This window comes from Paralichthys olivaceus, chromosome 17 (genome assembly GCF_024713975.1).
Source record: "Paralichthys olivaceus isolate ysfri-2021 chromosome 17, ASM2471397v2, whole genome shotgun sequence".
In the NCBI taxonomy this organism is placed as follows: domain Eukaryota; kingdom Metazoa; phylum Chordata; class Actinopteri; order Pleuronectiformes; family Paralichthyidae; genus Paralichthys; species Paralichthys olivaceus.
Window position 1 is genome coordinate 15,084,653 of NC_091109.1, and position 15,029 is coordinate 15,099,681.

The 15,029-nt window shown below is 37.9% G+C and overlaps 1 protein-coding gene across 3 annotated transcripts; it reads right to left on the reverse strand.

Annotated features, from left to right (window-relative positions):
* Positions 1–558: 558 nt before the first annotated feature.
* frrs1b (ferric-chelate reductase 1b) lies at positions 559–14,998 on the reverse strand. 3 transcript variants are annotated; one of them, XM_069512008.1, is made up of 16 exons: positions 14,832–14,998; positions 13,076–13,282; positions 12,849–13,000; positions 11,435–11,529; positions 11,144–11,279; positions 10,659–10,847; positions 9,702–9,800; positions 9,473–9,611; positions 8,301–8,414; positions 7,704–7,819; positions 7,421–7,507; positions 2,911–3,008; positions 2,722–2,780; positions 2,160–2,294; positions 1,168–1,235; positions 559–1,086 (listed from the first exon to the last, which is right to left on the reverse strand). In XM_069512008.1, exons 1-16 carry the CDS (start codon positions 14,950–14,952, stop codon positions 994–996), a joined length of 1,908 nt encoding a protein of 635 aa, XP_069368109.1. In that variant the 5' UTR covers positions 14,953–14,998; the 3' UTR covers positions 559–993. The 3 variants fall into 3 exon arrangements, with proteins under 3 accessions (XP_069368109.1, XP_019962446.2, XP_019962447.2); XM_020106887.2 differs by having other exon boundaries at positions 2,160–2,297; positions 14,832–14,996; XM_020106888.2 differs by lacking the exon at positions 2,160–2,294.
* Between the last annotated feature and the right edge of the window lie 31 nt (positions 14,999–15,029).

Below are 15,029 nucleotides of genomic sequence, written 5' to 3' on the forward strand. Positions count from 1 at the left end.
CATAACTTAACAAGATGCTCCGTTCTCCTTGTTAAAACATATTCTTGCAAATGTTTTTATTCTGGTGATATTATGACTTTATTTGGAAAAACTTCTTCAACATGGCCCTAATACCCGTCATAATTCGACTACATAACATGCTGTTTACTTGTGTGCTGAGATTAGATTTTACGCAGATGGTGACACAAATGGAAATGTCTCATTTTTGGTGAATGTAATCATTTTATTTTATTGGACTGTGTGTGAGCAACATAACTGTGACGATGAAAAGGATTTGAAAAAATGAATTATTTGGCATTTAGAATTAGTTTTTAAATATCTGGTCACAGATATATGCGTCAGTACATTTTTGACCTGCAGGTAGGTAGCCCAACACAAGAATTCACCTGTTCACCAAAATCATAAACAATGAGTAATCTAATGCTTTATTATAAGGATGAGTTTTATTTTTCTATTAATTTCTTGATAATATCTGAAATGTTTCTGAGAGTGTGATCAGACGTGTGAGTGATTTCATAAATTTAAAAAAAATAAGCTACTTAGAAATACAAAAGTAAATCACAGTGTAAATAATATTTGTTTATTTACATTAAAAAATAAAGAATAAAATAAAACAGTATACCAACATGTTCTTCAATGCCTGTCAGGATGAACGACACACAAGTGCCTGTTACATGGCATCACTGACGCATCATAATAAGAAAAGTAGATGCAGTATCTCCTTCTTTTGAATGACAAACTATCAATTATTGCATGAATGAAATTGTTAAATTTGAATGATGGATTCACTGTTCGATAAGTTAAGAACAATTTTGGATATTGCAATGAAGAGCTGACAAAAGATTTATTTTTGAAATTAATTATTGTTAACAAAGTTGTATGATGGCATTTTGTGAGAATCTATCAACAAATATCAATGACATCAATAAAACCACGACTTAATAACACTCAATTACACAACAGTTCATACCTGTATAGGGATCATTTATCCAATTATAAGCTTGCAATAGCTTTAATAAATGCAGCCAGGAAACCAGTATTTCCAATCAGGAACACAACTAACACCATCTTCTTGACTTTGGAAACCTGAAAGAAGTGACAGTGAAGAATCAATAAAAAAGAGGAAGATATAACACTTTAAAAATAATAAATGAAGGCAAATCTGACCTCTCCATGCTGCAGTCTGTCAAGCTGAGCAAACAAAATATTCTCTTTGTCATCGCTGCTGCTTTTGCCTGTGGATACATATGTGATTTTTAGTCCGACGAAGTAGAGAACACTAAAACAAATACATGTTAGTTTAAATACAGCTATACCAAGAACATTGCTATGAAGAACTGGAACATCACTGCATAGTAAAAGAACAGCCCTTGCTCTGCTGTCTCGGATACTCAGTCCAAGCCTAACAACCAGTCGATATGTTTTTCTAGGTTTTAAGAAGAAATTTCATCTTAAGAATGGTTGGTGAATGAGGCCCAAAGAGCTCATTTTACGTCTTTCATTAAGACAGATGCTGCAGATGGATAACATTTCCAAGCTATTTCACTTTCTCATTCATTTACACCCACATAAATACACCCACCTGTGTTGCACACACACACACACATTCTTTCAGGGCTTCAGTTATAATGCTTTGGAACAGAACAATTGATTGATTCTCTGGCTGCAGGCAGCAGCAGCAGCTGCTAATTGAGACAGGTAATACCCATACTGTTCCACTTCTCCAGGCATTATGAACAAATCCACATTGCACAGCTATCAAAAGAGAAAGCTAAAGCCGTTTTCAGACATGACTAATGGAGGATGTCCTGAGTTTCACACATCGCAGCAAGAGGTTCTCCGATTCAAATTGTTCATAACAACACAGAACTCTCCAGAGCATTCAGGTGAGGGGGTAGAAGCAGAATGTAATATATTAATTCTGCTGCAGAGATCACCAGCATAAGCCCTTATTGCCAAAAGCTCTCTTGACATCTGTGTCTTCTTTGTGTATGGCACCGATTATTCATGTGAAGAGATTTGTTTTCTGTTTTATTCATTTTTGCGTCTGATACTTGAGGATCTCCTGCTTTATTCCCACATCAACTCCTTCGGACATTCTGCTGACTTTTTACTAGGAGGCTGGCCAGATAAATAACACGGGTCTATTTTGCCTATACCTCTGAGTCTGGACTGGTGGATTAGTAGCAGCAGGTCTACCAGCATGATCCACAGCAACCATCCAGTCAGCACTGCAGGAGACCAGGGACTGGGTAATAGCAGTGCCTGCTGTGCAGCACCCAGGAATACACACACTGCTGCGAGGGAGAGAGGACCAGTCAGTGGTTGAATTTCAATCTCAGGCCTTGTGAAAGAAAAACCATGTAGATCATGGGGCACACAGTACGTTATCCATTACAGCACAGTCTGTTATTTTTTGTATGCTACTTTCAGGCCGTTCTTCTTTTGAATTTATTTTTTTCCAAATCAATTTCACACAAAAAAAATTCTTTATAACTAAATAATTAGTTGCCTTACATTTTTTATTTTAAAGTAAGTGATTTTATCCATGTTAACAGTTTACAATCGATTAAGATGTTGTGACCATGTGAATGTGACAAAAATCAGTTTACTGTAGCCTACTGCATTCACAACAGGAGGCCTGGGACACTGGGATTACATATTTTGAAATAACTGCCATTCAAAACAACTAATAAAATCTTTTCTAATTTTTCTTCTTACTGGCAAGTATCTGGGCAGCAGTGCCTGCTCCAAAGTGTAGCCATCTGAAGATGATCCTCCTGCCAGAGAGGAGAAGAGACAGGACCTGGCATGATTTCAGTTCACATGGATGAGGTTAAAAGTGCTACTGCCACTTTTCACAGGACAGTGACGTGCAAGTGAGGGAGTTATTAAAACCTGGTTTCTTACCGTGGGGAATCTGGTACTGGTCTGAGAATTGCCATAATTGGCTGGATGATAGACAGAGCCATGACGGTGCAGCCTATGGAAGGGTGAGAGCCTGCAGCCTGGGACGAGAGAGAAGACAAGAGAAAACACAGGAAGAGGAGCTGCAGGGATATTCTGTGGTGCACTGGTGAAATGCTGGTATGTAATAACAATGAAAACTTGAACTGGATCTACTCATTTAAAATCATTTCTGCTGTCATATTCTTTGGATTGGTTTTAATTAAATGAACTTAATTTTTCGCATTTTTTTTTGACAACCAGCAGTTATCAGTTGTGATTACATGAAATCTCAATGAAATCAAATCTCATCAGCCAGGTTGGTTACAAGTGCTGGGTTTATCAGTTGGAGGATCACTTTAATGGGAGTTCAAACTAACAGCGAGCCAACCTGAAATGTTGATAATAGTTCCTCACTGCACAGGGAAATTGTGTGCTCAACACTGTAATGAAATAGGTCAAATATGAAGCAGGAATATGTCCTATGAACAGTTTTTAGAAAGCTGACTTTTATTTTCTCTTACTCTTAACTTTGCTTATAACCCCTTTGATTGTCTCAACTTTTATTTACTTATTTGGTAAAGCAAGAGAAGACCCAGATGGATAGAGGGTGGGACAAAGTTGAAAAATTAAGTTGCAATAATAATAATAATCAATACTTAAAAAGCTATAGCAAGATGTAACATAAATTAGTTTACGGTCTGTGTTTAAGTCTGATTGAATACATTCATTAAATAATTAAATCCACAGAAATCCATTCACTTACTTTGTACTTAAAGGGATAGTTTGCAGAAAAATTAAAATATAATTATTATCTACTCAGCACTATGCCGATGGAGGGTGGGTGAAGTGTTTGAGTCCTTAAAACACTTCTGGAGTCTCAAGGATAAACAGCGCAGTCAAATCCAATACAATTATATGATGTGACCTTGTCTTCAGACATAGTAAAACAGCAGAAAAAACATAACATGCCTCCACGGTGTGGTGTCATCCAAGTGTCTGCAAATCCAGACATCCAAATTCGACTCAAAATTCACTGATTATCCACATGAGTAGTTTTCAGTGTGTTATCAGCATCATTTGTGATCATTTTCACCCATTTACATAAACATTTATACAGTTTATCTATGGGCAGCACATTTTATTCTCTATAAAAACAGCACAGACTGGAAAAGCGCTATATAAATTCAGACCATTTACTATCATGATAAGCATTGCCATCCTCTTCACGAAAAAACTTTTTGGCATCATTTTCCCCCTTAACCATGTGTTATAAGTGCACATGCTGCCTTCACTGAGATAACAGCATTCTGAGACCTCTTTCTCATTAACAGCATGCAACTTAAGAAAGAAGATATTTCAGTGAAATGTAGCAACTGACAATTTAATAATGGTGATTCTGATATGATCTATGCATGTAAATTATATTGTATTACATTTAATAAATATTGAGATTTTATAAGTTAGTGCCATAAATGTCCTGGAATCCTTCACTAAGCATATATGAACATAATCGGTAAGAATAACAATATTCTAAGATACAGCTTGGAAGTTGTGTATCATGAGAGGATACAAGCAGAATTATTTTTAAAAATTAAAATTAAAACTACATTTTACTGTATAGATGAGCCAGTTTGCATCTTATTTGTTCTTTTTTCAGACTGGATGTGATTAGACCGGGACAACAGCCACTGGATCCAGTGATAGGGACAAGTTTCCAAGAGGATCCCTCCCACACTGACACTAAAAGCTACAGAGGAAAATAACTACACACTTTATCTGTATATAATCTGTTTGTGTAAAAACAGAACAGTGGAAGCACTGACATGAGTGAGGATAGAACAACAATATCTTCCATCAGTATCTTTTCAAATAATTTAGTTTTTTATTTACTGGTGGACCTTCAGACATTATGTTTCGACGGCCTGTGATGGGGAAAGATAGACACCTAGAGGCCACTGCAAAAAACAGGAGAATGATGAATATACAGCATCGACGTCAAAGAGCTGAAAATATCAACATCTTTATGTTCCAGGGGTGGGTGTCATCTAAATCCTTAATGTATCCTGTAATGGTATTTATTACCAGCTAAAGGGGATGTTTTGGACTTTAGTGAGACTCTATAAAAGAATAAAAGATATTTTTCTAATGTGGTTTGATGTAGTATTATAAGATTTTGGATATAGGTCCTCGGGTCCCTGAGGGTGGTGAACAGCTAAACCCTAAAGGTTACAATTTAAATGAGAGGCAACATCTTCTGTGACATGTTTTGGAGGTACAATATACCAATGGTTATGAAGAATAGTATAGCCAAAGCAAATACAAATCAATTAAGTTTTAGTCTTGTACTTCCAGCTCCTGTCTTCTCTATTACTATCTATTAGAAAATAAAGCATTTCATTCTCATTTCCTGAACTTTTATTGTCAGCGCTGAATTTCCCTTTTTTCTAATGTTAAAAGTTTCCCTCCATGTGTCCCACTTTAGCCAATTACCCATTATTTCATGCTGATTGATATCAACAGATATAATGTGAATTTATATCTTAAATAGGCCATTATGTTAATTATCATGTGCTTCCTCATGACGCTCCATAAAATCATATTTAGTTTATAAAACATGATTTGGAGAATCTGACATGAAACCTAAATATTGTTTGTAGGATAGCGACATGAGACGTAAGTGAGTACCTCTCCCTTTCTGCTGCTGCAAGTACCACTGGTGGTGGTGGTGGTGTGGGGGGGTGCTCCAGATTCAAACTAAAATCAGCATCCATCATGCAAACTGGAGACAACGTGACAATTCACTATTACCTTAACCAGTGCACTGTGTTTATGTAAAACATGTCTCATTTACTGTGTTTGTTGAGCAGGTGGTTTGATAAAAATTTGAATCAACCTTTTATGTTTTACCGCACATAAAGTGTAGTTGCCGTCAAATGTGTGTACTCATCCTACAGGAGGAGAGAAAATATCATATTTATTACATAATTATAAAATATATATTGTGTTGGTGTCTGTGCTGAAAGCTGCAGCCTCTGTGGTGAGTCAGGTTGAACAAATGCTTGGATGGATTCCACACTGTGTCATTTACACCACAGAACAGCATGTGATTTATACAGCTGAGTCATTCACAGACATACACACCACAGTGCAGCTCACAGTGTTGGCCACAAGTTCAATCATGGCAGAAGAAGCTAATTTACTTCCTCAAGGGACTTTTACTGAAGAAAAGACTTGTGACTAACTTATCAAAGATAATTATGACATATTATAATTATATCAGTGATGATCATACATAGATGGCATCATTTAAAAACACTTCCCACAATACTATCACAGACTAAGAAATAAAAATGATTTATTAGACAAAGCCATAGAATTTGTTCTCACATTTAACACCTTAACTTTTCATCTAGTGTATACGTCAGATTAAAATGCTAATATGTCCAACACTGACCATTACTGTTGATCCCATTCCCATCAGCTTCTACTTTATTTTTAAAGCTTTTGGCAAAGCTTTGCATGCCAACATATTCCACTCAGATGACTTATTGGTTTTCAAGTGAATATGTTAGCCTTTAGTTTAAAAGACCAATATGAATTAAAACAACCTCACAGGGCAGTATACTACCTGGAGAATTTAGTATATACATTGTTAAGGTATGTCTTAGCAGTTTTTCTGAAATAGAAAAGAATATTTGCAAAATGTTCTGTGAAGGTGACTCACTCCACAGCTGAAAAAAACATGTATTAGTCTAATTTCACACATACCAACTCGAACAGAGGAGAGCGTTAGGCTGCCATTCATGTGAATGGAAAATAATGTGTGAAAGCACATTGCCTGTGAAACACTTGTGTTTCAGTGTACTGGTAATGTGAGATAATCAGAGCTGAATATTGCTTCATCTTCCAATGTGTTCTGGTCTGAAAGCCTCTTTCAGACCACACCAGAATGAAGAGGTTCTGACACTGCAAGAGCTATGTATATATTTCAGACTTTGTTTTCTATATTAATTGTTTTCTAATAGTAATTGCCTTTACCTTTTACATTAACTGACAACCCAATGTGCCAACTGATGCTCAGAAAACTAATGCAGTGTTAAATACTGGAGCCTGTGAGTCTGGCATGTTTACATGCAGTGCAATTAATTTGTTTGCTCATCATAAGGTTTTTATTTGTATATATATCTATCTTTATATATATAGATATATATAGACTGACTTCGACCAACACAAGAACAAACACTTGACAACACATTGACTTGTTGTATAGAAAAGTGTGGTGAGATTGACACAAAGATAGACAGCAAAAGATTTTGAAATGCTAAGAGCCACTTAAACAGATGGAGGGACAGATGGACAAGAATGAAGGGGGTATGGTCACACACACACACACACACACACACACACACACACACACACACACACCCAAGCATGCACACACACACACACACACACACACAGTTACACTTACCTTACTCCACCCCCTCCTGTATATGAAAGGCAGAGTGAAGGCTGCACTAGTTAGGACAACAGCCAAGACCATCATGGTTCGATGGAGCTGCAGAGAAAAGGAGTTTAAGAGAGGATATTTCAATTCTAACTGAAATGACTGTTTAGTCATGTCCATGGAGGACAGACAGTGGCAAACGAAGAATATAACTGTGAAGATAATGTGTATGTTTCTGTCGATTAAATTTTGAGCATATTTCAGAATGTATAGAGTGTTTGAAAGACAGATTTGCTGGTGTCTTCACCTGAAACCAGAGCCTTTGTCCCAGCACTGTGGTGTCAGGCCAAAAGTCTTTGTAGTGGCGAGCAATGAGGACGGCTGTGCTCACTATCCACATCCAGGCAGTCAGCATGAACACACCTGAGGACAGATCACAGGTGATGATCTATAGAAATTTGGTGGATTTTCACGTTCATTTTTAATTATCTATTCTGGAATTTTAGCTTAGCTACATAGCCTATGCATATACCCAACACACACAGTAGGTACACTGTAGGTACACTGTAGACTGTGCACAAATGTGACCATATGTTGGAGCTACAGTGATATCCACATGGAGTAAGAGTCAGTAAGGTTGTTACAGATTTAATAAAAACAACACTTCTGCAGAATGTCTGATCATGACAGTCGTCTCGATCACAGTGTGAATGGAAACAGGGTGATGACAGGTAATGTCTTCTATTTAGTAATTCAACATGTCAGAGTGACTGTGACTTATATTCTACTACACACAAAATGACTTGATGTTGCTTTGGTTTGTCCAGCTCTGTGCTACTCTGAGATGAAAGGAACACAGCAGTCTATCCGAAATCTTCAGATTTTAGACTGTAGTGGAACCAACCATGGAACTTGATGAGCAGGGGCGAGCGCGAGCCACTTAGATCCTCCGGAAGTCCAGTAATCACCTTCTGAATGGTGGAGATGAGAGGTTGATGATAGTGTTTGTAGATCGAACCTATGGAGGACAAACTTTTACCAACATGCACTCTGCACAAAGTTTACCTTATGGATTCCATTGTTTTTTCCAGCAGTAATTTAAGAGGAAACTATGCTATTCTCAGCTATGTGAGTCATGAAAGTATTCCTACTGAAGGTTTGACACACTAGATTAAAATACACACGACCCGAGGTGAGAAATAAAACCTCACCACGGCCTTCAAAGTGTTTCCATGAAAACAACAGAATCCGACTCAGCATAAGAAATTGGGAGCATCTTAGCAATTACCAACTTTCAGCGGGTCAATGCTGAACCTGTAATAGACAAAAGGCTTTTCTTTATTAGATTGTTGCCCTACTCCTGATTTCAGCTAACAAACACAGGTCACATTACTTGGCTTATTTGCAAGAGAAGATTGAGGTTCATGGCCTAAGGTAGAAGTAAATTTAAACAAAACTGTCATATTTATTAAGATAGTCCCATCCTATGTTAAAACACTTGAGTTTCAGGATCACCAGCCGAAATTACAAAGTTTTAATTCTGTGAAGATCGTGTATGTTACTTAAAGGTTCAGTGTGTAGACTTTTGTGATATGTAGTGTTGAAATTGCATGTTGCAGCTAAACCCCCCTCACCTCACCCTCTCCTTCCAAACATGAAAAAGAAACTGTGGACTTTAATTGTCATAAAAACTCAAAAGGTGTTTAGTTTGTTCAGTCTGGACTAATGTAAAAAACATGGCGGCCTCCGTAGAGAGGGTCCCCTCGATGTAAATATAAAGTATTTAAATATAAAGGACCTTTCTGGGGTAAAGAAAACTACAATTCGTACAATTTAGATGAAATGAACTAGTGATAACATCATGAGGATTATTATTTTATAATGTCACTGTGCACCACAGACATATAAAAAGCTCTACACACAACGTCCAGCACACAAACAATGAGCATGTAACAGTATATTGTAGGCCTGTGAGATAATTGTGAAGCAGCTCCAGAGCATTACCTCATGCCAAGCAAACAGGCACTGCACTAGTTTATTAAATACTGTTCAATACTGAGTTTCACACTGTCTTACCCTGGCGGGATCTACCATGGGCCAGAAACAGGAAGTAGCTCTGGTTTAGGTTGAATCTGTTATGTAGGTGGATACTTCTGTGGAAACGACACTGGATGACTCCGTCGACCAGCCTCCAGGCCCGCCCCCACAGAGCCGCCTGGAAACAGAGAGGTTTGCACTGAAAACTGATGGTTACAACAGTTCAGCCACTGATACTGTGTGGTGATGATGATCAGTCACTGTATACTTCTGTTGCTAGCTCAGGGTGAGTTCGTCCAGAGACATATCCAGCACTGATGGAAACACTGCCTCCATCATTCACGCACAGATAGACGTCATCATTCCCCTACAAGGGCAGACATATTTAGTAAATATTAATTTACAGCTTGCAGATTCATATGTTTTGGCAGTCATGTTGTGGTGGCTAGATTATGTTTAGATGTTGGGTTTGAATCAACGAAGCACTTTGGGCAGGTTGGGCACTTATGGATGTTGGAAGTACAAAATGCAAGACTCTCACACCAGAGGCCAAGTTCATTTATAGAAGCAATTTGGTTTTGGCTAAAGACACTGAAATATTTGTGCATTAAACCAAACTATCATCCAATATAGATTTGCGATGCCAAATCCCTTGGGACATTCAAAAACTACTCAAAACTCATCTTTTAAAAAATGCATGTGACCGGATCTGATACAATTTGTCTTTGTCTCTGTCTCTGTCACCCTACAAATATGTAAAGTGTCCTTAGGTCCCTAGAACGGCTCTACAAAGATTTGAGTCATTATTATTATTATCATCATCATCTTCCCCTAACCTTAGCCATGCTATGAGTGTGTGCTAGATAAAAACAAATACATTGTCTCTTAACATTTTACTGATGAGTTTGAATTAAGAGTCGATTGCCAAATATGTAAATTGATAACATGTGCTCATTATGTCAATAGAAATCCTAAATTAGCCATATTTGTAAATTAACCCAAAGCAATTATTAAGATTAAAATTCTGACTTTCACCTCATGTTTGAGAGTGTTCACATCCACAGCAGGTGAACAATTGTCTTATCATTTTCCTATCAAGCTTCAGGGCAGCACAGAAACATTGAAGCCAAGGTTGTTTAAAGTGAAATGATTGTAACTTTGGGAGGTTTTTAATTATAAGTGACTCTAGATTGAAAAAGTAAATGTCATCATAAATAAAACTCACCATCCATTTGTCGTGGGACAGGGCAAAGGACATGTAACCATCAGTAGGCCCACTGAGTTCAAACATTACACTCTGTCCTGCTTCATCAGTGGTAAATGACAAGAAGAAACAGTGGGGATCTGACTCTGGGTGACAGCCCACTGGGTCTCTGAGGCAAGATTTGCTGTGGCCACACCCCACTGAACTAAACTGAGGAGGAGGAAGAAGATAACAGTTAAGCTATTCATGTTCTGAATGGCAATGATCCAGTTATTCGGGATGAGGTGCAAACCTTCCCCTGAGGGTTGTGTCGTATATAAAGAAACAGAGACAGGGTTTCTTGAAAGATGTGATGCCATTAGACCATACGTGCCATACCTAAAAGCTGTGTGTACTATCGACTTAATTCACATAGGTTAATGTAGAAATCTCTGAAACAGATATCTGAAAACCTGTCAACATGATATTAATGAGGTTATAGTTTCGATTTTTTTGTAGATACTGACCTGTGTGGACAGAGCAGTGGGGCTGGTGGTTTGAGGAGGAGCATTTGTGGATGGAGCAACAGTCACTCCTCTCAGTGACACCACAGGACCTGCCATCTTCACCCAGTAAACCTTATAGTCATGCACCACTGTCACACTGCAACAATAAATGAAACACACCTTGACATACTGAAACATCTCCATCTTTACATAGCTGTGTAACAAGACCTGTCAATGAATTTGAATACTGTCTGTTGGACAGCCCTTTGTGGGTGGCTCTGGATATCAAACTGCAGTGTTATGCATACTCACAGAAACTGGACTCTTTGTGGAGGTTTCTCTGGTGATTCCCACACTGCCTGGACCTGTGTCTTTTTTGTGTTACTCTTGTGGCTCAGCCCAGATCCCTTTAAATGACAGGGAGAAGAGAACACACTTATTAAACACATCAGGTGGCCTGTCAGGACTGTTAGCTTCTTAGGTCATGGTTTAGCTCATGCCCACATACAGTAAGTAATAATTATGTGCTATAAGAGGGGAAGAGCAGCAGGGTCTGCAGCAGCAGGGAGACATGGAGACAAGACCTGGAGAAGAGAGTCAAATGGGATTTATGAGGCTGATTTGCTCATGTTTGTCAGTGACCGTTATAGAAAGTATTATCTGAAGTGTTGGAGTTTAATCAGTATCACTGTGTATCTATTGAAGATCTTGACTACTTAATTCTTATTTTTTAGTTCCAGGAAAAGATGAGCATTCTGGGTTTTATGCTGAACTGCACACGTATCAGAGTGGAACTGACTGCAGTTCTTATGCAGCATGAAAATAGATCATCAATGCCATAGTAACTACACCTGCTATAGAAAATAAGCAACAAGTTGCAGAACACTTCTCACTAATTCCAACACTAAAACAACAAGGTCAGGCCATATTTATCACGCTATAAACACATCTTACACACCCACATACACACACACACAGACACACACACACACATCTTGAATATTTAGAAACATTTAATTTACTTTAGTTATTATTTCTAATTCAGTGTATTTAATTGAGACCTTTTTGCACTCGTGTTTCACTCACAGTAATATACAGAAATATCTGTACTGAGTTATTGATTCCAAACCTGTTCACCTTTGCACAATTTATTGTGTTTAATTGTATGAATATTTTTGGTAAAGAGGAGAGTTCAGTTTAAAAGGTTTAATAAATCAGCATAATTACAGAAAGATATGTTTTTTGGTTCAATAGATATTCAGTATTCAGTGTGGAAACTATATCAATTTACAGTACAATCTGCATCACAATAAAGTGTGCAGTAAAGTGGTCTGAATACTTTGTGACACCGCATCTTACATAGATGCATGGCCAGAATAAACACTATAAAGTTGGTGGGCACCTATTGACCACCTGATTGAAGCAGTTTGGTTAAACTATAGTGTATTTAAGTACCATGTCTTTGCACAGGGCTCAAATACAACACAGACAGAAGAATCTGACTCATCATTTCAATTTATCTTTTCAGCAGTAAATCAGGGGCCTCATTCATAACTGCTTTGCACTATTACCAGACAGATACGAGAAGGTGACCCTATGAGTGGGAGGCATTTGCCCTCTTTTGTTATCCAGCCCTGCATGCTAACTCTACAATCTGAGAAGATTACTAATGTTCAAGCTGGTTCATGTCAGAGTTAAGGTTCACATCATCAAGACATCTGTATACCTGAGTGTGGCCACACTGTAGAAGCTGGGACTGATGAGGGTCCGTCAGGATGAAGAATCCTACTGCTGGGAAGTCCAATTTCCCAGCATCCCGTGCCTCCATCAGGAACCCCCTGAAGAACGTGGGGTCAGAAGAAGCCACTTGCAAAGAAACTGAAGTAGAGGAAAGAAATGAGGAGAAATCTGTTGCAGTATTGTGTCAAATGAAAGTTGGACAGTTTACATTACCTGTGATGTTTTCACCAGGACTGAATGTGGATTTGTCCACACTGACCATGTATGGAGGAGGCTCTGGTCTGGGCTCGTGGCCGTGCTGAGGTGTCATGTCTCCGCAGGCTACACCCACCTTCCCGTTACTGAACCCCCCAACTGAGTCCACACACCAGGTCAGTGCTGCGAAAGTGAAGTATAGACGCAACATGCTGTTGCATATGCCTACAGTAAAAAGAGAGGAAACACAGAGTAGTCATTTGTGTCACCTTTAATCACCTTTAATGAGGTGAGGGGTATTCAGCTGCAACATGCAATTTAACCATTAGATGTCACTAAATTCTACACACTAAGACTGTTTGACTCACCTATTTATTAGTGAACAGTCTTAAGTCTAAATGTGGGTTGAGGATTCTCAACACATCTTAATCCTGCTCATATTAAAAAGCTTCAGTGGTTGACAGTGCGAAAAAGAAGCAGTAATTGTTGAAAAAATATATATATGGCAAAAAAAATGGATGGTGACAAAATACTTAATAATTATCTCTCACTGCAAGACATAGTTTTGCAAATTTCAGTCCGTTTCAATTCAATAGCCTTATCTAAAAGAAATAAATGTCACTATAGTGCAGAAGTACAGTGGAATAATCTGCACATACATTTGAAGTTGAGTGTTTCACAGTTATACATGGTTACAGAGTAAAAGCACATTTAATTTACAATATCAAACCTTTAGAACTCAAACAAACCATTAGAACGTTGACTTTGCTGCCCGCTATTTATTTTTTATTACAATGTGCAAAACAAGGCATGTGGAAACAACCCTTCGAGCTTTATTGTGTTTTAATCTCTGAGGAATTTGAGTGTGTGTAGTGACTGCAGTGCAGTGTTATATGCATTTCCAATTATCAAATTATTTTAATTAAATTAATAATTTGGAACAACTGTGGAATAGATGGAACATATTTAGGTTATTCAATTATAGCTGACAATCCTAAATGAGAAAAAAAACAGTAACAGGGTCAAACAGAGGAAAGTGACACAATTGTGTATATAATTCAAAATGAAACCTACAGAGTTACAGTTTATATAGCACAATTACGATCAGTCACAATATTAAAACACACTGTATAGCAAAGGAGAAAAGCCCTCGAGTAGTACACCACGAGAATAAAGAAGTCAGTGAGGTGCTACAACATGCAGCTGATTCACTGGCTGAAATTATCTATGTACAGACAGCAGGGGCACAGTCATCACCTCCACAGTATAATCATCCTGCTGCAGATCAGACTGACTTTAACAGACTCACTGAGATAACAAAGTCAGGAGAAGTGTAGTTTCAGTTTGAGAAGAGACACGCAGCTTTGCAGAGTGACAGGTCATGAGGGGTCACCACAGAATAAGCCAAATAAAATAATCCACTTTTTTTTTTGGTTTTCTTACAAATAGAAAAAGAAAAGATAAGTCAACAATGCAAAGTCAGCTTTCTGAATGTAGCAATACATTGATGTCAAAACTCAGGTCATATTGGCAAATAAGACAGACCTTGAATCCAATGGCTGTATGGTTAAATTGTTTGAGAAAAAAGATTGAATACAGTTCAATTCCAGCTTCTCATTCTCATCCTTTATTTTTAACTGTGCTGAGAAAGAATAAGATGTCTCCTGTAGACACAAGTAAACTTTATAATTGATAAAAATGCTTCATTCAACATTTCATCTGTCCCAGCGCTGAGACATTTCAAAGTCAATTATCCGAAAGTGTTCAGACTTACCTCCCCCTGTGTTGTCAGTGTCTGCAGTGCAACTCCACCCTGTACATAGAAAGTAGTCCTGTTGGCCCTCAGAGGGCAGGGCCTCTGCTGCCTTCACATCTTGTAGAAGAAAATCGTACATGTGAGTACTCTACTATGACACATAGAATTTTTGGAGCATATTGGAGCATAATAAAACCTGCTACATCCAAATAATTC

Coding starts and splice junctions, on each gene's coding strand:
- frrs1b (XM_020106887.2), bottom strand. CDS start 14,952: ATGTACGATTTTCTTCTACAAGATGTGAAGGCAGCAGAGGCCCTGCCC. Junction 7,508..7,703: donor GACAAAGGCTCTGGTTTCAG/GTGAAGACACCA, acceptor TTTTCTCTGCAG/CTCCATCGAACCATGATGGT. Junction 1,087..1,167: donor ACAGACTGCAGCATGGAGAG/GTCAGATTTGCC, acceptor CACTTCTTTCAG/GTTTCCAAAGTCAAGAAGAT.